We start from the raw sequence: 25,285 nt of genomic DNA on the forward strand, positions 1-25,285 counted from the left end.
GTTTTGTTAAGTCATTGAAATATTAAAATGTAAATTAATTTATTAAAATAAAATATATATACAACAAATTATAATATACATATATAATACCCAGATAATAAGAAGAATTGAAAACTATCATCAATATGCCGGATGCAGATAGGTAAGAACAAATAGATTTAAATTTTGTGTTTATTTTAATAAATAAAATCTCATTTTCATATTTCATATTTTTGTTTTCATTTCTAATATTTAGGCCCATGGTTTACAAACAAGTTAAAGAATTTTATTTTGAAATGCTGACCATGCAATTTGATTTATTCTTTAAGTAATAACCATAATAGCGTGTGTTATACTAGGTTAATGATGAGAAATAGAGGGTTATTTGAATATGTTATAGGAAAATTGTGTCCTGAATTCATTGCTGAAAATGTTATTTTCGAAAAAAATCTAATTAATATTATTAAAAATCATATTTCATATGAGTCATATTTCGAAAATTCTTTTATTGGTTAATGTTTATAATTTCGTGCAGTTTATTTTTAAGACAAAGTTACATTCCTCATTCTTTCATCCGACTTTAATTTGTCCTTTAAAAGCTAAAATTATTTAAGAAATAAACGAATTTTAAAGATGGTATTAAAGCAATAGCCTTTCGAGACATAACTCAATATAAAAAACATTCAATATTTAATCAATATAAAAAAAAATTGATGAATACTTTGTGTTTATTAAAAAAGGACATTGCCTTTTCAATAATAATATTTGTCTATTTATATGTATGTCCATATAAATGTACAATGTACTTATGAAAATCAATAAATATTTAAATATAAAAATGCGATAAAAAAAATAGTTGATTATTGACAAATTAATTGATATTACACACGTGTCTTAATATATTGCTCAATATAATAATAAACGAACCTTATTGAGAAAATCATAAAAATTATAATAGAATAAAATGGTGTATATGTGTGTGTGGTTTTGTGATTATTAAAAGTCTGGAATGAGAACGTGTAAATTTCGTAGTATTTTTTTTTTATTGAAATTTTTGTAAGTTAATTATGGTTTTACATCTATTTTTTAAATTCTACAATTTGATTATTTTGATATCAGACAAAAAAATTATATTGAGACTTCATTACTCTTAATCGCTTCATAGGGGGCGAGATGTTTAATGCGATTCATTCCATTTTGTGGTGTAGAACTCTTCTTGGGGTTGTTTTGGGGATGTCTTTGTAAAATCAAATTAAAAATATTTTGTCTGACAAATATCTGTAACAGTCAAGAAGCTGTTAAATCTAGAGAAGTATGTTGTTCGCAACTCTTTTTCTCAGTTAATAGACCAACATATCGTTAATGTTAATGGTTGACATAAGATTTACCGTATTCAAGTAATATCTGCTAAATAGGAAATTTTGAATGCGAAAACTGAAAATTTTTCAAAAAATGTTTAATATCTCAAAAAAAATCCTTTATGGCTCGGTCATTTAAAATAATTTTCATGTCACAAGCACTGTTTAGGCAAAATTATACATTCTTGATATTAGTATAGATTGACATTATTTTGTAAAATATATTTGGTTATTAATTGTAATTAATTTGAAAATTTTTATGAAATAGAAACAAGATCAAGTATTTAATAGTTCTTAATGTTGAACAGGCTATTGAATAGGCTCAAGTATAGAAAAAGTTGTAATTTTTTAGTTTCAATCAGAAAAAATGAATGAGTGTATTTTAGTCTTATTTTATGTTTAAAGTTCTCTTTTTAAACTCTACTAAAAACAATGAGAGAAAATGATGACGTCAACATTTTCTCAATGTTTAAAGTTTTTCTCAAGTTTTATAAACTAAAATTTAAAATTTAAAAATTCTTGTATTTAAAAAGAATTCTAATAAAAATTGTGATTTGCACAGAAATGTTTTATTGTGACATTTTAATTTATTTCGCTTTTTATTTAAAAGAATTTTTATTTTCCATTTTCTAAATATAAAAATATTAAAATTATAATTAATTTTTGTCATGTATATGGCAATTGCAATTCTTATTATAAATCAAAAGTAAAAGTTAGAAAAAAAAAAGATTAATTATTAATGCATAATTCCTTTTTTATGGCGGATCATTATTTTTTATTTTATGCAATCGGAAATGACTAATATCACCAACATTATGTTTTTTTTTTTCTTAAAATTCTTAAAACTTGAATATATGTACATATGCATGAATAAGTATGTATGTAATATAGAATTTTATTTTTGAATTATGCACCACCTTCAGTCTAATAATATAAATATTGCAATAAATAATGGATTCTTTGTACTTTTTATTATTTATAAAGTGAATTGTGTGAAGTTGAACTACACAATTTATACTTAATTTATACTAAAATGTAGCTGTGGTATAATAACCTAGACATTATAAAATTCTTCTAATTGAACTTTTGAGTACTTTTTCATACCTTAGATTATATGTATATGTATATATGTATATGTTTATTTTATACTAGTAAATATACACATAATGTGTGCCTTGTATACTATATTAATGATTAAGATCCCTTTATGTAAAATGTTATATGAAAATATTTGAATAACAAAGTCAAACCGACACTAAGGTTCCTTGTCCTATGTAATAAAAATTTTAAAATTCTTTAAAATTTTAATAAAAACTAAAACTAAAATATATGAGTTCATAATACAAGTTTTCTTTAATAAACAATGTGCAAATAACTGTTAAATGTATTGCACCTTTAAAATAATACTGTTATATCACGAAATAACGTGCTGTTCCACTCTATCGACTGCTCAATGATCAGTCTCAAAGTGTTCGCATGTTCTGTGCAACCCCGCCTGTTCTTCTCTGATTGATGCATCCAATTTTTCGACTATTCTGGAGTATATTATTAGGGCTACAACCTTAGTAATGCTGTTAAAGGGTAATACCCCTCCAGTTTTTGCATTGCGTCAGATCTCCCTTCTTGGGTAACTTTAAAATTATTTCTGTTTTCCAATCTTTTGGTACGTTTTCTTCTTGCTATATTTTTTCTATGATTGGTTTCAGCGCGGTTTCAAATTTTACATAACGGTTTCAAATTAACATAAAAATATTAATGAACAATATCGTAGAAATATTACTTAATTAAAATCAACTTAAAAATTCAAAATGTTACATTGTGGGTGCAATCTTTTTGAATATATCGAAATGTGGGTGCAAAATACATAACAAAATTCTATATACACTGTTCTATAGTATATAAAAAACTACGTATAGTATGATAGTTTTTTCTTTATTGAATTGTAAAAATTTATATACAAAATACAATAAAATTTATACAAGTACCTATATAGTGAATTTCGTAATTTGCATATTGGGTCAAAGAACAATAAATTTAAGAAATTCAAGGACTTAAAGGATATGAACATTTTGATATATATATATATATTTCTCTTATACTTACATATATATGTAAGTCTTGTTTATTTATATTTTTGTATTACATATATCTATACATATAATACATATTATTTCATGTTTATAAATGAAAGGACATTGTATTCAGTAAAGCATTCATACATGTGTGTATACAAAAATGTTATATATATATATATAGAGATGTTAGATATATATTGAGAAATTTATGCACGTGCATGCGTTTTTATATATTTATATTAATGTGTATATAATGTATATGAAAGAAATTGTAATCTAAGTTGTTTTAAAATTATCAAAGTCCGAAAATAGTTATAGTTTGCGTGAAATAGTTAAATTTTTTATTATTGCTATTATTATTATTGTTGTATACTAAAATTGATGTGTGTATATGCGTACATATAGAAAGAAAAAATATATAGAAAATTAAAGAAAAACGTTTTTGTTCTTTGTTCAGACATTTTTGAATTCAAAAGCTTAATTATTTCTTAATTTTGGTTTTTCTCTTTCTTATTAATCCTTTGTGTATATGTGTAAGGACTTGTGTTTATTTTTTTATAAAAATTTCAAGGCGTATGTTCTTAACTATTATGTAGTATGTGTTTTGTTTTTTTGTTTCGTTTAATGTGATTCCTTCGAAGAATTTATAAAGGGAGGAAAAATCATTTGAAAAATTACAGACAAGCAAAATGAAAAATCACTGTAATTTTGAGTACATATATATTTATATATAGATGTATACATAATATGTAAACTGATTGATGACAATATTTATAAGTGACTAACAATTTTAATTTTCAAGATTATTAAATAAAGAGCAAGTATAAAAGAAACCTGTAGGAAAAATATGCACTATTGGATTTTTTTTATGGTTATTTTATAAAAATTATTATCTTTGATCGTCTCGTCCCTGCTGTGTGTTGTCTATATAGATTTGTCATTAATTTATTCAGTTATTTTTATACTATATACAATATTTATGTACATACGATTATTTAAAATTTTGAACCTATATGTTAAGAATCTTAAATGTTTATAGATTAAATCTGCACGTATATGTGTGTGTATATATTATCTATGCTTGATATTTGGTTAGAATTTATGAATGTATCCTTATTCCAATCTGTGTATTATATGTTTAGCGTCAATTTATTATAATTGTTCCTATCAATTCTTAAATACATAAAAATACCTTGTAGTCAAATATATTGATTGAGTCCAATGTAATTTTTTTTTATTATAGATTTTAAAAGTTATCGAGAAACAAAGATAGTCGAATTCAAATTGCCATTAGACGTATCAATAGTGAAGGACTTTAACCCAACCGAAAACGCTTTTGGGTGGTTATAAATTCTCATAAAACTAATGAAACTGACTAATTATTACATTTGCTCTATCGTATTTTTGAATTTATATTACATATAAATAAGCAAGACACGCAAAAGGGTTGTGTCAGCACTTTAGGCTAAATCGAGAAGTCTAGTTCGTTTCAGTTTTTTTGTCCTAATACTCTAATCAATAAGTCGAGAGGCCTCAATATTTATATGTTGCTTCAAACACGTTCTGTGGTTTAGTGCACCGTTCCCTGTTTCATTACTTATACTTCAAACATTCATGACTATTGCGTACATACCCGGGAGCATCCACCATATTACAAAGCACCTTGCTCTGCAAAATTAATATTTTTTTAAGAAGTATTTACTTTACACTACTCCACAACTATATGTATACTGTATGTCCATAGATGATTTATTATTTGGTTATATATTAACACTTTGTTGTATATGTTGCTAATTTAGATCTACGACCAAGGTGCACTCAATAGTTATCTTTATAATTATTTCCGTCTTCCTGACATATTGTTCTTTGCATCTGAGCATGATATCCAAAGTCATTCCGAGGTATTTCTATTTATATATCCATTTAATTATATACTATTATTTTGTTTTTTGGAATTTTGTCGATTTATCAACATTAGGTTCTACCAATAATGCTAATGTGATTTGAATGAATGACATTATTTGAAAAACAATATATAGCATAAGAATATATTGAAGACCTATAATGTAGAAGGAAAATATTTGATTTTATATTTGATTTTTCATCAAATTTCAACCTTATTTTTCCGACTTTTAAACTTACCAAAATTAAATCTTTTAATTTAATATTATTTAATTTTATTGTATGAGTTTTATTTTAATTTATTAAATTTATTTCGTCCTAAATTGCAATTTTTCTTTAAATATATGTCAAGGATTTAATTACTTGTTGCGATTTTTTTTACGTGTTTTAAGGTTGTAAAATTTTTTTAAGGCTTATATTCATTGCCTAATTAAAACTAAAAATATATTTTAGATTAATTTGTTTTATTGTAAAAATTTATGAAACTTTCTTTTACCAAAAATTAATAACAAAATACATATATATATATATATATATTATTTTGACTAAGAAAAATGAAAAAGAAAAAACATTAAAATTTAGGTTAAATGAACTTTTATTTATATAAGTTAAATAAAAATCACCTCATTAAGAGTTAAAAACTTTTGTATACTACATACAATAAATGGTTACTAATATTTTACGGAGACCTTAAAATGGTAATGAAAGTAAAATGAAACGAAGAAAAAAACCATATGAATTTGAAATGAAAACATTTCATACTCCCAGAAATATGGTAATTTTTCCAAAATACACGCAGGAGAAACACATAAAATGCTTACATTACGATTCGAGTGGAAAATTAAATACAGAAATAGTTATGCATGAAGAGAAAGAAGCTTTTATTTTCTCGATTGTTAAAAAATTTCTCGTAAAAGAGAAAATTAAGAAAAAATTGCTCAAGAAGATGCTAGTTCGTGATTCATTAGTTCGGTTCAATAATAAACAAACTCGGTTATACAACATTTAAATGTTAATTGAGAAGAGACCGGTCGTAAATTTTGTAGCAAGAATATGTTCCTTGCAGTATATTGCAGTGCAATATTAGAGCTTTACATAAAATTGCTCAAAAAGATGTAAATTCGCTGCTAATTAATTTGGTTCAATAACAAGTAAATGTGATCTCACTGTGTTTATTGAAACGAATTGCGTCGTAAAGTTTGTGATAAGATTGAGTTCGGTGCAGTATATTTCGTAGCAGTAATTAAGTTTTTAAATTCCGATTCAGCTCAAAAACGAGCTTTTGTTCATTAATTCATAATTTTAATACTTATTTAACACTCCTATAATCGAGAGTTTTTACCGAAGAAAGTAGATCTAATGTCAAATTGTTATTGCCAACTTATTGAATAATATAATTTTAATTGTATTGCTGAATCTATGCTGTTTCGTAGATTTGTTTTGTCGTTTATGTAGATTTGTTTTGTCAAACTGCTTAGAATCACAGGTATAATAATGTAATACTACATTAATTTTGCATTTTCCATTATCCATTTTCAACAGTATATCAAATTGACCTTTATTTTGTAATTTTAAGCAGTTTGACTAAATGCTCAAAATTTTTGAGTAAATTTGAAAAGCAGTTTTTGAGGCTTGTCCAACTTTAATAAATTATTTGCGCGAAAATATTTATAATTTAATTTTCTCGAAAACAAATTTTATTTGATCGGGCGAAAATACGCAATGTAGTTAAATAATTTTTTACTTCTCAGTTAGGGATAACATATTTGATGAAAATTTATAAAAAAAATGGAGTGTGTATATTATAACATGTAACAAGGGAATGTTGAACAAGGAAAAAAAAATGAAAAGTAGGTCAAATATTGTGTCACCGAATATTATATTGACCTTGTCTTTTAACGTAATTTTCTCATTTAGTGGTCCTTGTTTTACCTTCAAAAAGTAATTAAATTTGGCATTATAAACAATAAAATATGAGTAGAAAACATAAGTAAAAAGCAGAAAAAAAACATTTTATATCATGGCCAATATTTTACTTTTTATTTACTTGCTTGCTTGTTTTTATTATACGTACACATACAATTTGTAAATTCATAATTAAGTATGGGCTAGTCATAAAAACATAAGGAAGAGAGCAATTTTTTGTTTGCCATTGAACATTTGAATATTATTTGTACATTTGAACTGTGAGTTTAAGGATCAATTACTTATTTCAAATTGATTTTTATAAAAATTATCATAAAAATAAATAATGAAAATCGAGCCCTTAATCCCAACAAAGAAATTCTTTTATGTCCATTTATTGTGAACATTACTTACATTTCATTGAATATTAATGAGAAGGGTGTGTCAGTATTTTGATGTTTTCTTTTAAAGCAGGCAGTATTTTAGCTTTTGATGTAATTTTATATTAAGTAATTGACATTGCGTTAAATTGTTGAAAATTAATTTTATATAATATTCCAGTTAATACCGTAAAATATATATCGTAATTTCAAAATTACGGTATTAATATGGTAAAAAATACACAGCTCGGATTATTTTACGCTTATTGAAGAAATACACAGTTAAATTCAGTAGATGCTAAGTAGCACTAGTAATGAAATTTCCACAGGAAAAACACGTTAGCAAAGAAAGTGCAATTTTTTTCGAGCAAGTATTTCAGCAAACATGATATATTTGAATTATTTATTAAATTATATTTTTACTGAGTATAAGAAATCTCATTATTTAACTTTATTGAGCATTATTTCATAAGAAGATATTGCAACTTTGAAACATAATGTTGAAAGTAATAATTAGACGTACTCGTATTTTGGCCGAAATATATTTAAAAAACAAAAGACAACAATATTGATTTATTGGTTTGGATAAAAATTACTGGTATAAATTGGCAATTTTTCCGTATTTTTCATTAAATTTGAAAATCAAGCTTAAAACAACCTATATTCTAAAATCCTTAAAAAAATAAAGGATAATATAAATATCTTCTCTTCAAAAATTGTTATTTTTCGGTTTTTTGCAATACAATATCTGTAAGGATCGTTTCACACGCTATTGCAAAATGTTTTATTTTATATAGTAACGAAAATCGTGACAATTGTCTTGTATTGAATATAAATTGCATTTTCTGGTTAACCTTGAATATATTTTTAAAATATAATTAAAATATTTTCCTTATATTGCAAAAATTTCTAATAGAATATTGATAGAATGGATTTAGCTTAAATTTTTTATGGACATCGGTATATCTATAATGGTAAGGCGTATATACTCCTCTCTTTAAGCCTCTATGAACTATAAATATGCAAATAAGGTGCAACTTTTTTTTTTAATAAATGCAATTTGCGTGTTTTCGTGATTACTTAATAGAGAAAATTTTTTTAAATAAATTTCTTCCTTCTTAATCTTTACTCATGTTTAACATAAATTTGTTTGATTTTTAATGTGGAAGTGCAAATTTGTTCTATTTTGCAAGTTTTGTACACTTGGTTCTTTATTACTTTTGTTATAATAAAATATTTGTATAATGCAATTGCTTAATATATAAGAATTGAATTGTACTTAAATTTCTTATTATCAAGGATAAGCAAGCTAATTATATATAAAACATCCACTTATGTATGACGTATAGTAGTGAGATACGTTCAGTGAGAAATGGTGTTATGCTAGCCCTGCGAATATTTGAAAGAAAAATATTGATGAAAAATTTTCAAGGCAAGAAGATTAGAGAGTAGTGAATCTCAGAGACGAAGCAATAGTGAATTGGAGCAATTGATAGAAGGAGGAAATATTGTTATAGATTTGTAAAATCACAGAGATTAAGGCAGGACATGTGGCCCTAATGAGAGCACAATTTGAAATTTTTAATAGTCGTCCTTATCTCAATTGTGCGATAGGAAGCCCAAGAACAAGGTGGTTTGACAATGCAGAAAATGATGCCTGGAAAGCTGGGAGTCTAAAATTGGAAAACATCAGCGCAATGAAGGACAACTGGAGGTTAACTGTGCAGAAGACCAAAGCCTACTCCAAACTGTAGTGCTAAATGATGAATATACAGGATAATTTTGATAATTTATTGATTAAATAATGAATATCAAAAAATTCATAAAAATTAGTTCAAATAAATAAAAATTTAAATTTAATATTTAATCTTCAAAATTTTCATTCTAATATACGATAATCTTTAATATCGTAAAACAAGTACCTACTTATGCTTTAATATTATATTAATAAACAAAATTTCTATTGAAATTTTCTGTAAGAGGTCGTATACTAAGATAATTTAATAACTTTAATATAATTTTGGGAGGAAAATTTTTTCTTTAATATATTCACAATCATATTAGATAAAAAGTCAATGAATTGTGTAAATTGAATTACTTTAAAATTTTATACATACTTACACATATTTTTTAGTCGTATATTTACAAAGAGTGAAAACAAAAGAAAATTATTTTTAAAAAATTTAATCAGATAAAAGGGTTTTTCTTATTTAAATGAATCACTTCAATTGATCGAATGCTGCTTGAATGTTGTCTTGTCTTGTTTTTGTTTTTTAGTAATTTTACATAGTTAAATGGTTAAAATGTAAATTATTTATGGTTTACATGTAATTTTATTTAAATTTTATTCAAAAAAATGACTGAAAATTTTTTAAATTTAAAATTTTTTAAGTTTATACAGAAAATTTAATATTTCAAGGAGTTGTTCGTTTAATATTATAACTTAAAAAATCACTTCTTAACATGATAAACATGTATGTGTGAACATGTTTAGGATTGATATGGAAATTTTCTATAGAAAAGCCTATAAATTCGATATAAAAATAACTGAAGCATTTATGTGAAGGAGAACTTTATGAATTGGATTTAAAATAAGAATTACTTTTTTTCAAATTTTCTATTGTGTATCGCCGTTGTTAGGTGTTTCGTCACTAACAAAGCTGAACTGATGATATTTAGTTTAATTTTAAAACTGATGCTGATCACCAGGGTTGTCGATGGTCTTTGGCCAGAAAAAGTGGAACTACAAGTGTATATAAAACGTTACTCATAACATCTTCGTACGAACGAATGTTTAATACTTGGAATGTGAACGTTTTAGATAAAAATATAAGAATTGCATATATTTAAGTATATCTGATAGCCAGTTTATAAGTTTGCCCATCCGTTATACAACTTCAAAAATAATTTGATTTAACTTCGAAAATTATAAAGTTTAAGTACAGTATTCAAATTAATGCTGTAACATAGTCACTCTTCCAAATAAAATTTGGTATAGTAATTGTATAAATTTTTTTAATCGCTACTCTATACAATTTCAAATGTATCACAAAAATTTTAAAGAAAAATTTACTTAAGGTCTACGCGACTAAGTTAAACAACAAGGATATTATTCGACTGCGGCCGATTTTACGATCAAATAACTTTTGAAGTATATTCGTACGGGTATCAGATAGGAGACATAGTCAACTCTATATATCTTTTCTAATTTTTTCCTTGAAAATTCCTAGTTTTTAAATCTAATTAAATAAAATAAATTGCATTTCATTATACTTATATATTTGACAAACTAATTCATCATTAAGAATATGCATGAAGCAAAATGTCAAGATATTAACAAGATTGCACCGTAATATTTTCAGGCATGTGTTGCATATGCAGTATTCTAATGAGAATATTTTAATGGGAGTTTAGTAATTCTGAATATATTCTAATGAGAGTTTTCAAATATAGTAAAACCATTTCCATCTAATTTAAATAATTAAATGTTTTTAAAGCTTATTTAAAAAATTTTAAGAAATTTTCATGATAAATTTGTATTTTTCAAATTTAAATTGCCAACTAGTTCTTTTTTCATGTTACACAAATTTGAAAAGCTCATTTTCAATTTTTATATATGTAATTGTGGAAAATTTTAGTTAATTAAATTTTCACTCTAATATTTTTGTGCAATTTTTCAAAAATAATTAAAAAAAAAAATAGAAAAGAAACTATAAAACGCTACAAATCTTTTATTTTTAAATTCTTTAATATGAAATGTTTGTATGTACGTATGTAATTTAAAATAAATATATTATTTTCTTTTGAAACAAAATAACTAAATCATAAAAGAAAATTTACAAGGAAACGATTGAAAGGAAAATTATCTCAAAATTCATTATGGTACCAGGCAGATCCTTGTAAATATTTTCGTATGTATATTGAAATAAGGAATAGGATTAAGTTTTTTCCGTATTTGTGTTTATTTTCTGTATTTTAATGTTGGTATACTGAAGTTGGTTATTCTAATAAATATGGAAAGAACTAGAAATATAATTTGAAAAAAAAAAATTAACTGAGATTATAAACAAAAATTTTGACTTTTATATAATGCGCTCAAAAATATTGTAGAATTTTTTTTTGAAATTTATGTGGTGTGATCAAAAAGTAATTGGAATTTAAATTAATATTTAAGTTATTTTTATATATTCACTTCAATACATTCCTCTTTTTAGTAAAAAATTTCTACTAGAATTAGAAATTTCTACACTTTAGGCTCGTTTTTTCATTTCTATATGGAGAACTAATAATATTATTAATCAAGCAAGAACTTTTCGACCGCACTCAATATAGATAGTTTGAAATTGTAAAGCAAAATCATGATTTGTTAAAAAATTTTAATATTATTTGCAATAATATTTATAATAAAACAATTATAGAACAAATAAAATTATAAAAACTTGAGCAATCTAAACAGATAGAATTAGGTTTTTAGTACATCGATTGAAAAATACTATATTACATAGAAAATAAACAATAAAGTAAATTTGCAGCACTTAAAAATAAATAAATTTTACTTATAGAATATAATTTTTATAATGAATTGTTTATCATGATGACAACTATTATACTTTTAACTAAAATCACGATTTTATTGTGTACTCAACCTAGTTTTTTTTTCAGTGATTATTCAAGAAAATGGCAGCAAGCAATTAAATTTTATAATTAAACTGTCAAATTTAATAATTTATATAATGATTTTTCAAAATTTTCAATTAAATTTTAGTGTTCTTTAGAAAAAATGCTAAAATACCGTTCAATTAAAATAGTATACTTATATTTATATACAGAATATGCTCTAGCTGTGATAAAAATTCCGTTTTTGATATTTAAAGCATTTGTATACTTATATGCTATAGGTGAAAATTTCATTTGATTTTATTAATGTATTAAGATATCAAAAACATAGATTTTATAATTATTCTAGTAAAATTATCTTAAATATTAAATTTTTATAATATTTATTAGAAATTAAATTTTTGCTTTACTGCTTTACTTATTCATATCGTATTTCTCATTCATAAAACATTTTATATTAGGATCAAAGAGAATTTGTTTAAAACTTCGCCTAAACATATGCATATTTCTTGGTATTCCACATTGCTTCATCTATGTTGAACAACACACAAACTATCGTATTCTTGTATAAATGCTTGTATGAGGTTCCTCTATTAATCAGTGCTCTCCATATGGCTTCGCGTTTTATTGTGTCGAACGCTCTTTCAAAGTCGACGACTGCTATGTACAATGGGGATTTCCATTCTATCGACTGCTCCACAATTAGTCTCAGGGTGTTCGAGTGTTGGTTGGTTAGAGTGGCTGGTGCGACCCAACTGGCCAACACCCCAATTAGCACTGACGTGCCGTTTTGCTACCACCGCCTCGTGAAACCCGGTTGTCAAAGTACGTTGGTCCAGGGCCAGCGATCAGAGCCACCCCGTTCTTTTAAGGAACCTATCTACGTCCCCGATACTTTTACTAGAAATGTTCCCCAGTTCCATTATGTCAGTTTCGTTATTATGTTATGTATAGCCGCCGCACATGTGCTCAGGCCCCTCCACCTGTGGTCCGCACATGGTATTTGGAAGTGATATATATCAGTTTTGATGGTGTTTATAGGGACAAGAACTCGCTCGGCCCTGGAGCCGTCTAATGCCGACCCACATCTGGCCAGTTCGTCAGCCCGTTCGTTTCCTGGTATGTTCCTATGTCCCGGATCCCAGAGTAAGGTGATACTATGATGACTGCACAATCTCGTCAGCTCATCGTAGCAAAGCCCTACCAACTTTGAGAATATCTTTGGTGAATTTAGAGCCAGAATCGCAGCCTGACTATCCGACACAATTGCGACCTCCCGGGCCACAACCAAATCCCTTCCCAGGATTTCGCATGCCTTCCATATGGCGAATACTTCCGCCTGGAACACGCTTGATGTGTCGGGAAGGCGATATGACTCCGATATGTTCTGAGTTTCTGAAAATACTCCAGCACCGACCCCATTCCTATCCTTGGAACCGTCAGTGAAGAGAGCAATATCAAAGCCTTGCAGTGGAAGATTTCTCTTCCATTGCTCGCGAGACGGAAGCTCAACTCGAAACTTTTTGTCAAGCTCAAGTCTAGGGATACAATAGTCCGTAGCATCTGCAACCACTCCGTCCGGTAGTGACTGAAGGACATTGCCGTGGCCATACGGCTTTTCGTGCCAGCACTCAGCTTCTCTGAGTCTAACAGCGCTTGCCGCGGCCAGATTCTTAATATGGATGTCTGGTGGAAGCAAATGGAGGAGTACATCCATAGCGTCCGTGGGCGTCGATCTCAATGCTCCCGTAATGCTTATGCATGCAGCCCTCTGTACCCTACCGATCTTGGTACAGTTGTAAGCTTTCTCCAACGCCGGCCACCACACGATTGAACCGTAAGTTAATATAGGTCGTACAATGGCCGTGTATGACCATAAAACCATTCTAGGTTTTAGTCCCCACCTCCTGCCGACCATCTTTTTGCAGGTGTAAAGTGCCGTACAGGCCCTGTTCACCCTCTCTTGCACGTTAAGCTTCCAGTTAAGTTTAGAGTCGAGTATGACTCCCAAATACTTAACTGTTGGACTCAAACTGAGCGGCAAACCACCCAATCGAGGCAGTCTAAAGCTCGGGATTTTTGTCTTAGTCGTAAAAAGTACAAGTTCCGTCTTGGCTGGGTTCACTCCAAGGCCACATCTATTAGCCCAAGAGCTCACCACATTTAGAGATCCTTCCAAAACCCCACTGATTGTTGGAAGGTCAAAGCCGGAAACCAGGATTACTAGGTCGTCAGCGTATGCCACTGCCTTCACTCGCCTTTCGTCAAGTTGCAGTAGAACTTCGTTCATAACAACAAGCCACAAAAGCGGCGAAATCACCCCACCTTGGGGCGTTCCTCTACTAATGTACCTTGTGACACTACTATCACCAAGATCCGAATACAGGATCCTGGTCCGCAGCATGGATAATATCCAGCGTACCACAGCATCTTCCAAACCGAACTGAGTCAGAGAATTTTCTATGGCCCACGAACCAATATTGTTGAAAGCACCTTCCACGTCTAGAAAGGCCGCCAAAGTGTATTGCTTATAATGGATAGATTGTTCGATAGTCCTCACTACCTCGTGTAGTGCGGTGTCTGTGGACCTTCCCCCGCAATATGCATGCTGGGAAGGCGAAAGTCGAACTTCCTTCATTCTGTTCCTGAGCCCTAGCTCCAGAACGCGCTCCAGCGCTTTTAGAACGAAGGAAGTCAAACTAATTGGTCGAAAATCTTTGGCGTCTCATGGCCCCTTCTTCCCGGTTTGGGAATGAAAACAACTTTTACACGTCTCCACGACTTGGGGACGTATCCAAGGATAAGACAACTTCTAAAAACTTTTAGAAGCCACGGAACTATTAGTTCCTTCGTCTTTTGTAACATAGCTGGAAATATCTCATCTATCCCCGCCGTTTTATATGGAGAGAAGTTATCTATCGCCCAGCTAACCTTCTCTACCGTTATAATAGCTTCAACCATTTCACTCGACACAGGCTGTCCCGGAAGGGAATCCAACTGGATAGCCTCCCGAGCCGATCCGGTATTACCCGGGGTTCGAGTGTTCTATGCATGCTTTTTGTTTCCTAGATCTGGCTTGACATGATTGAGAGTGTCAGCACCTTATTTGCTGGTTCAAGATGGTTACACCATTCCATTTGTTACTATCGCTGAGGTCACCTTTCTTCCGGATCTTGACAATTATGCCTTGTTTACAGGATTCTGGAATTCTTTCACTTTCGCATATTTGTTTTAGTATAGCAAAATTCCTGCCATACTACTTATGTCGGCTTGCAGTAATTTAGCAGGAATACTATCGACACCTTCTGCATTACTACTCTTGAGTTCCTTTAGAGTATCTATAATTACTCTAAACGAGGGAGAGCCTGCGCTTATTCGTGAATGTTGGCTGCATAGCATCAAGCGTATCTGTTTACTGTGAATCTATTTCTGAACATTCTCTTGTCGTGTACCTTATTTAGCATTCGGAATTTAACTTAATTATCAAAACGTGTAAATTAATTATGCAAAACCATAAACACCCCTGGCAGCTGGGGGTAATTATAATATTCTAATAATTTATTATAATATTATAAATAAATAAAATTCTAACTGAAAAATTTTTCTAAATGTGTTAATGTAAATAAAATATAGTTGGTTAACACTTACGAGTATATACAGGTTCTGTAATATTTAAATGTTAAAGTGCTTTTTGGGAACTTGTGTGAGTTTTATTAGGTAAATACCTTAAGGATATTTAATATAAATTGGATTATTATTATTTTAAATAAATTTCATTTCAGTTTTTATCCTTTTTTTTCATTTTTTTTTCCAAAACAATATAAAAATATTAAATAACTTTTTAATTGGTGCTTAAAATTGACTCGTGTAACGTGGAAAAACAGGTAAAATAATAAGGGTTTAAATAAAAATCATGTTCTTTTTTTTACAAAAAAAAAAGTTTTAAAATTTCCTGTTTCCTTTCAGACACTATAGCAAGTATTGCTGCTAATATATAGGTACTCACAACAAGTATATTATAAAACAGAGATTTTATTTTTATAAAATATAGAACTTATTAAAAGCAAAAATTTTTTTTGAATATTTCAAGGTTTTCAATTCTAAAGAATTAAGAAGTGTTTTTCAAGTAAAAATTTTTGTTGAAAAATGTGCGGTTAACTTTGAACTTAAAAGAAGAAATTTATAAAAATTGTTCAATTTATATTAGAGTATATGTGTTCATTGTACTAGAACTTTTGAAACGTAGGACGAAAATAAAAATTAATTTTTAATTAGAAAAAAAAACCTACATACATACATAAAGTCAAGAAAATTATAATTTAAAAGTAGTGTAGCTTAATTGTCATTAGTCAAATTAAAATTTTTTCTTTTGAGTTGCAGAATTTTGGTTTTAATCAAGAAGAAATCTTTTAGATTTTATAAATAGGATGGCTTATATGGTTACTGAAATTTTCCTTTTAATTTGAAATTTACTTTATGGCCTGATTTTTATTTTCATTGAAAGTGGTTCTTTTTACTTCAAAAGACTTTTAATATAATTATTTTTAAATTGCAAATTGTGTGTAATGAAAAAGGTATTTCAAAAAATTGTGTCGAAAATCAAATTTATGGATTAAATTAAAAAAGTTTGAAATTATATTTTGAAAAAAGAAAAAAATAAAAGTTGAATGTTGTCAAATTGCCAACTATACTCTATAACTGATTCATAATAAATGCTTTCTGATTCTATGTACTAGGTCCCTTTTATGGGAACCTGATAAGGGGTTAGAATTTTTGTTTTTTATATTGTATTGCTATTTTTTATTTTCTGATTAAAAATAGTTTTATTAAGGAAATGCCATAATTGGAAAATGAAAATTTATTGAACTGACTGATTTTTTAATCGAAAAAAAATAGACTTTGTTTTTATTATGAATTTTTTTTTTTTTTTTTGGGAAATTATAAGTGTATACTTTATCCTACTTCATTGTACCTACTGCATGAAAATTATGTGAAAATTCAAAAACTATGTTGGCAGTCTTTTTAAGTTTTTAATATTTTGTTTTTATAAATTTTGATGCGATTGACGTGGTTTTTGATTTTAAAAGAATTTTGAATAAAATTTGAAATTTTAATTTAAAAAAAAAATCCTTTATAATTTTGGCAAAATTCTTTAATTTTGTTTGTAAAGAAATAAAATTGTTAAACTTTTATAAATTTGTTTAGGAAATTGAAAAATTATGATGAAAAATTTTTTATGAATTTTTAGCAAAGTACGTAATATTGCAGAGCATTGTACATCAGGGGTCGGTATACTTTTTCGGACGGCGGGAAATTTTCAAAATAAAATTTTCTATTTTTATTTTTCCATTCAAATGTAGTTTGAACAAAAATGAGATTCATATTTATTATATATACATTGCAAAGGACGTTTAACGACACAAACTAAATTCTTTGATAATACACTTATAGACTCTTTGCAAATAAACGACATAATAGGAGCCTTTTTGTTATAATAAATAAAGAAACAATGCGAAGTCTACTTTTCATTATATTAATGGTTTTCGTCATTACTGGTAAAATGAATTATTTTACCGATAATTTAAAAATATGTATTTTTCATTATCTATTGTAATGACTTTGACTTGTTCAATGCACAAAATGCTGAATTGACCATATATAGCGAACGTAAATCAGAGAATGTTACTCTTTCTGGTGGAGAATGAGGATCAAGCTTTCGCATAGTAAAATAGGTTTCTCACAGTGCATTTTTTTCGCCAACCAAATTTCGTCAATTTCACGCTCTATAAGTTTGTTAATTTTTCCTAAGAACATTTTGGTCGTTTAACGGATCGCACAAACAGAAATAATTTGTACGAGTATCACATAGTTAACATGGTCAACTCTATGTTTATAATAATTCTCATTTTTATCACATTTTTATAAAAAATAATCATACAAATATCAATTACATTCCCATTAAATTCAACAAAAATCTTGTACAGGACCCCTGGAAAATTGTCTAACTATATACCGCTTTAATATAATTTATGATAATAATAAATTTACTCAAGTAGTTAAATGTATATTATGTAAAAATAATTTGTTATATACATTATGTATAACATTGTAGTACATCATTTTTGTTTGTTTACGTTCTTACTCCTTACCTTCGAAAAATGTATATACATATAATAAGAAAGATTTCTGTAGTATAAAATAAAACAAAATGCAACAAGGAACAACAAAAAGGATAATAATTAAAATTATATCCTTAATTGATTTCTATCAATAAAACTGTATAATAAAATAATTTATTATTCTATGTACCGACATACATATTATATATGTACATATACACACATATATCTGAATTTTTATAAGAATAAAACCTTCAATTTTTTTCTACCCTTTCTTCTAATTTCTTTCATTGTTATAAAAATATAATAAAACAAAAAAAAAAATTTTTCAAAGTCGGAAAAATTTTCGGAAATTATTTTACCTTTTATATACCCTTATTTTATATAAAAATTTAAAATATATAATTATATACGTTTATAATCTGTACCTATAAATGTATATATGTATATGCATTATAAATTTTTAATATGTTTATATATTAAAATATAGGTCTCTATAGGAATTTATTGATTATCAAGATTCCGGAACACGATATCCGTATTTTTTCTGCAATCATTCTATAGTGCTATATATTGCTTACTATTATATACATATTATACTTATTATAATTATATTGTGAAAGTATAGTATATGTGTATGTATTCAGTACACAATATTGTAAATTTATATGCGAATATGATATTTGTTTGTACGTATACAATATGATTTGCAATGAAATTTAAATATTACCAGATATTTACAATAATAAATAAAATTATTCTAAAATATAAAAAAAAATATCTGTATGTATAATAGGCGGATGTACGTACATATATAGATGATGGGCATTAACATGATAAACAAATTACTTAATATTTAACTATTTAATAATTTATTATAAAAGAAAAAAAAATTATTAAAGGAAATTTACATGAATTTGAATAGCCTTTATTGTTTCTTATTAGAAAATTAAAATAGAAATAGATATACACATACAGAAACAAATATTAAATGTTATACGCCACACTGTTTGTATTCCGAAGAATTTCCTTTGTGCACTTTTTAACATATAGCCAAATAGTTACTTGTACGTATATTTTTTTTAACTCCTTTTCTTCTTTGAATTATAAAATCGTAAAGAAATGCTTTTATGCAAACTTAAATATAAAATACAAAAAAATAAAGAAAAAATATAAAATGTTTTTGATATTTTGCATTAAATATCTTTTTGTACAATATGATATTTAAAATAATAGAAATAGTATTTAATACTAAATAATAGTATTTAGTAGGGTGTTCCGGTTCAAATTTATAAAATTTCATATTAGGTAGGTAGGTAGGTTGATGCGGCTATCAGAAGATACAACTATGCCAGATTAGCCCGTTGTGATATGTCAACGTGAACCAGCCCGAGTCCTTTATAAACCAGTTTAATTCTTTGGCATTTACATTCGCCAGGTTCGCAAATCGAATAAAGAAATGCGATCAAAGAAATCATCGTCTCCTCCTAATCCGCGTCACAGCAGCTCCTGCAGAGATTGTTAGTGGGGTGTTCTGTTCTCTTGTTGTGTTCGCCAATCAGACACTGGCTAGTAATAAGCCCTGTCATTACTCCGATGTCATCCCGACCGAGCAACATCAGACCCGCTTTGTGACGCAGATCTAGCTTAGGCCAAAGTGGTCTGGTTTCACCACATGTCCTTGCGTTATCTGGTTTTATCACATGGTGTTTAGCAACAGATTAAAGGCATCCTTTAAGGGTAGAACCTCAAAGGTGGTTCCATGTCTCACGAGCTCATCCGTCTTGCATTTCCGCTACGACTCGGAACCCAAATTAGGCTTATTTTGAACGATTGCACCATCTTGTTGAAGAATGATCTACGATCCCGGATCGTTCTAGAAGTAGATGTCTCCGTTTCCAACGCTCTTACCGTTGCCTGAATGTCCGTCAAAATATTGATACACCTGCATGATGCGTCCCGTTCAACCCTATACCCTCTGTATATCCCACGATGAAACAGCAGTCAATTTATTTTTTATTTGTTATTTCCTATATTATTAAATTTATTGTTCCTGGTTGGAACTTTTTTTTTTTAATTTTTTTTTTCCTCTTCTTTTTTTTATTTTTTTTTGTTCTTTTATTCGTAAATGGTCTTTATTTGTTACTATAGTATTTAGATTTCATATGAAAATGAATGTTTTGACTGGATAAATAATAAGAAAGTAAAAATAGAATAAATAATTATAGAAAAATGAAATTGGAATAGAAAATTTAAGACTGAATTCAAAGTTTCAAGGAATTTTTTATATGTGAACTTTATATTTTGGTTTTTCTTTGCTCCAGTTGATGATAGGACCCTTTAGGGATTTAATCTGTTTTTTTTTTAAAGTCAAAGAACAAAAAAAAAAGAAAAACTTTTATTTAATTAATCAAAATTAATAAAAAGATTTCATTAGATTGTTGATTTGCAATTTCATTGATATTCGAATTAATTAAATTAAAAAAATACAAGAGTAAAGTGATTACTTTCGTTATCGATTTGTATATGTGTACATATGTATTTTAGTATAAGTGAAATTTTAGCTAAACAACCGAAAATAAAGGAGGAATATTAAGAAGGTACAAAAGAATTTAAACTGAAATTTGTGTAAAATTTTCATGAAATAATTAAATATTTTATTTATTTAATTAAATTTAAAATGGTTTAAGTGAATGTTAGGAGTGTTATTTCTAGAAATGTGCGGTATTTAAATTACTGTTATATTTTCTTGTATGCATTTATGGTTTGTGTCTATGTTTACTTAAAATATGAAAAATTTCTATATACATATGGGGTTTTATATGTGTATGTAGGTAGTTCATAGGTATAAACTAGAAATAGGTTCCAAGTCAAATATTATTTAATTCTAAGAAACAACACTAAATTAGGTTAAATTTCATGATAGCGAAGTTATTTTTATAGCATTTTTATGTGCGTACATATATGAACCATTTATATATATGTAAAATTATGTATCTTATACCGCAATATTCAAAGGGTGATTTCATTATACTGTGTTCGCTTATACTTGACAACTTGCTTACACTATATAATGGATTGCTCCACACTAACAATAAATTCGATGATAATTAGATAGTGGTACACATATAATTTGCAAATGTTTTAGAATATGTCAAATATTTCAAATGCAGAAGTTTTGGACGGATTTCTTGTATCATTAAAATCATTAAACTTAAATTAATTAAGGGTTCGAGCATTTTTACGTATGTGACATACGTGCAAACACATATTTAATATACTTGAGAATATTGGGTACTGTATCGATTTAATTTGAGATCTATGTTGAAGACGTATAGGAAATATGTTGCTTTGTTATAAAAAATAAAACCGGATATCGATTCGGAATTTGTTAACATTACGTTCGGAAAGAGTAATTATTCGAGTATTGTATTGTATTTATCAATTGCTTCTTGGGAATGCTACCGCTTCGTCGATACTGGAAGGCATATTTTTCATTGAAATATTAGAACTTAAACCCATTTACAAAAACTTTTATTGTATTTAAAATTTTGTTACTTATTATCCCAAATTGTAATCATATACGACTTACCATCGTATATAAATAACGAGAGATTTTCCTTTATTAACCGACAGTCTCACTTATTGCGACTGTATTATGATGTGTTAAATTTACGTTTTGTTATATGAGTGTTACAAAAGCTTGATCTATAAGATTCAAAACAATCGTCTGATAATAATAAAGTTTGTATCAATTATCTATAAGAAAAATATTGCGAATTGTATATCTTAATATTTTAAATAAATAGACTGGAATCAATTAAAAAATAATTATTTTTAATTATAATGAAATTACTAAAGTAAAAAAAAAAAAATAAATCAATCTAATTCTTTCATAAGAGTTCGAGACTTTCAACAATGTCCAGTTAAAATAAATATTAATTGTACGGATGTGTTAAATTTCTTTTTAATTATTTTATAATAAAATATTGAGTTTGTGTTAATGGAAAATTATTTTTCCTATTATTTCTTGATTTTGATATCAATTCAATGATATTGAAAGGTTTTCTTTTATTTCATTAAATATTGTCTGTTTTTGAAATTTTAATGCATGCACTCTTATCTACCTTTTATGGTATACTTGAGAAATCATAATATTACTAAATTTTGCGACTATTCACAAGATAATTGATTCGGAAATCTAGTCTAAATAATTTTAATATATTTACATAATAAGTATAAAATGTGTTGAATAAAGGATAAATAACTCCAGAACGTAAACAATAATTTAAGGCGATTCTCATTTGTTACACTCAACTTTAAGAATTTTAATATTTTGTAATATAACATGTAGAAAATCTCATTCCTTTCTGTCTTGATTCGTTTCTTTCATTGCTTCATCCACCTGTCTTATTAAGTAATATTAATTTTTATAAGAATTAATAATAAAAGATAAAGAACTACACATTGAATTAGTATCATTAATTAGTAATGCCTTTTCTTTTATTTTAAATTTTTTTACAGATTTGTTAGTCAAAGATATTGGGAGCGATCTTCATCAGAACCCGATTTAACTGGTAAGTTTTAAAATTTTTTCAACTTTTTTTTATTTTAGAATTTCTTTTAGATTATGCATAATTTATTAATCCTACTATAATTAACTTAATGTACACTTAATCACCTGTATTTTATTTTAGATACGCATAATTTGCATGATAGATTTCGTATTAAAAATCCACACGAATATATTGCAGTTGATGATTTAAAATATTTTCGAAGAAAGAAACCTTTAGGTACTTTTGTTGGTACAGTGTGTTTTTTTCTCATAATTTTATTTTATAAATTTTTAAAATAGAATTTTTTTAATTATATTTAATAAATATTTCTGTACTTTCTAGACTCTTTTTTCTGATCACAATTTCTTTGTATTTCTTTTTTCTTTTATTTCATTCCCATTTCTTATACAATATTGAAAATTATGGTAAAATTTATTAATTTTTTGTTTTTTTTTTTTCTTATAAAATAAAATCACACAATTTGGAATCAATTTTTCAAATTTTCTTATTTTTATAAATTTAAAATTTAATAATTGCGAAAAAAAAAAATTATGTTCAATCAGATTTTCATACAAAAAGTAATATTTGCCTATTCGATAAAGATGAACCAGTGCTTCCATTTTCATCATTGAAATCAGAATATAGATGGCGTTACAAAAATCCATTATTATTTGGTAGATCGGGACTTATGCGGAAATCTACTTCATTAAAATTACAAGGTCAAATGCAAATTGAGACTGAACATAAATCAAAGTATCTTCCATTTTCAGAGGAGGAAATATCAAGGTATGATTTAAATTTTGATTTGTAAGACATGGTAATGCAGATTTTTACTATAGTAACTTAGAATTGTGAATTTTAGAGCACATAATTAAATTTAATTTAATTCTGATTTTTTTTTTTTGAGATTAATTTCGAAAAATATTTTAATATTTTTCCTTCTATATATTAACAGTTGTAGAGTACGATCTTTACGTTCACCTCAAAATTTAAGACTTGAAGGTGATATTGAATTAAGTCCTGAATATAAATCTTCATTTGTACCATTTCCAAAATTTGAACGGCAAAGAAAATATACACCAGTTGAAAAATTTAAAATTCATGGAGATATCGAAATGACTAAAACACCAATTGATATTAATTCAGATGATATACCCGAAACTGAAACAAAAATAGCTCCATTAAATGAAAATAAAATTCAATCACAAAAATGTCATTTAAAACTTGAAGGTTCAATGAATTGTGTTCCAGAATATCGAAGTCAGTATATACCATATCATGTTGAAAAATCTCATTCAATACCACAATTGAGTAATATACATTTTAATGGTACATTTTATGGTATACCAGAATATAAAGAAAATTATAAATTTTATGAAGATTATTCAAAAAGTGTTCCAATACGGCATTCTGATCATTTAAAATTACATGGTCAATTATCAACTCAACCCGAATATAAAGATCAATATAAAGAAATTCCAGAAAATATTAAAGAAAAAACTGAATCTAGTAAAATTGATGATCATTTAAAACCCGAAGGAAAATTTTCACGTGATGTTCCTGAATATTATGAAAGTTTTAAAGATCCTCAAATTAAAACAATTCCGGAACGTGGAAAATGTCGTGAACCATATTTTCGATTAAAAGGTAAAATTGAATTTAATCCAGAATATCGGAGTACATATTTAGATTATCCAAGATCACGTCCAATTACAAAAAAAGCTCAATCAACTTTAAGAATATCAAATAGTTCAAAAAGTCCATTTGAAACACCTAGTAAACGTTTTCAATCAAAATCACCTGGCCCAAAATATCATGATCCAAATGATAATTTACCAGTTACACAAAAACCAGAATATCGTAAAGCAAATTTTCATTATCAAATACGTGAAAGAACACCAAAAGACCATAAAGGTTTAACAACAACAACAGCAACAGCTACAGCAAGTCATCAAGAAATTGATACAAGATCACAAATATCTGCAGCATCAACAAAAAGACCACCAAGAAGACGTGAACCAACTTTTATTGATAATAGTGATAGTAGTAGTACAAATAAAGAAAATTTAACAAAAAATATTGAAATTTTATCTGATGAACCATCAACGAAACCAATACCAAAATATGGTCGTAGAGCATCGGTAGCCCGTAATGCACAAAATATTAGAGAAAAATCATCAATAATTGAAGGTAATCCAAAATATTTTAAAGATCAATCATCAGATGATAGTCAATTGCCACCGCAAACAACAAATGCAATTGTACCAGCCGAAGATTCATCATTTGTTGTTTTAGATGATGCTTGCCGAGAAAATAATTGGATGAAGAAATCTTGGTATGAACCATAAAAATTATAAATAAATAATGTGTTCTAATTTAATATTGTTTTAGTTG

General features: G+C 27.2%; 1 protein-coding gene across 1 annotated transcript; it reads left to right on the forward strand.

Moving 5' to 3' along the window:
• Positions 1 to 25,285, forward strand: LOC129612274 (uncharacterized). The gene is made up of 5 exons (XM_055525829.1): positions 1 to 142; positions 22,860 to 22,912; positions 23,033 to 23,128; positions 23,455 to 23,677; positions 23,847 to 25,285. Exons 1-5 carry the CDS (start codon positions 126 to 128, stop codon positions 25,237 to 25,239), a joined length of 1,782 nt encoding a protein of 593 aa, XP_055381804.1. The 5' UTR covers positions 1 to 125; the 3' UTR covers positions 25,240 to 25,285.

This window comes from Condylostylus longicornis, unplaced genomic scaffold (assembly GCF_029603195.1).
Source record: "Condylostylus longicornis isolate FDR11 unplaced genomic scaffold, ASM2960319v2 ptg000064l, whole genome shotgun sequence".
In the NCBI taxonomy this organism is placed as follows: domain Eukaryota; kingdom Metazoa; phylum Arthropoda; class Insecta; order Diptera; family Dolichopodidae; genus Condylostylus; species Condylostylus longicornis.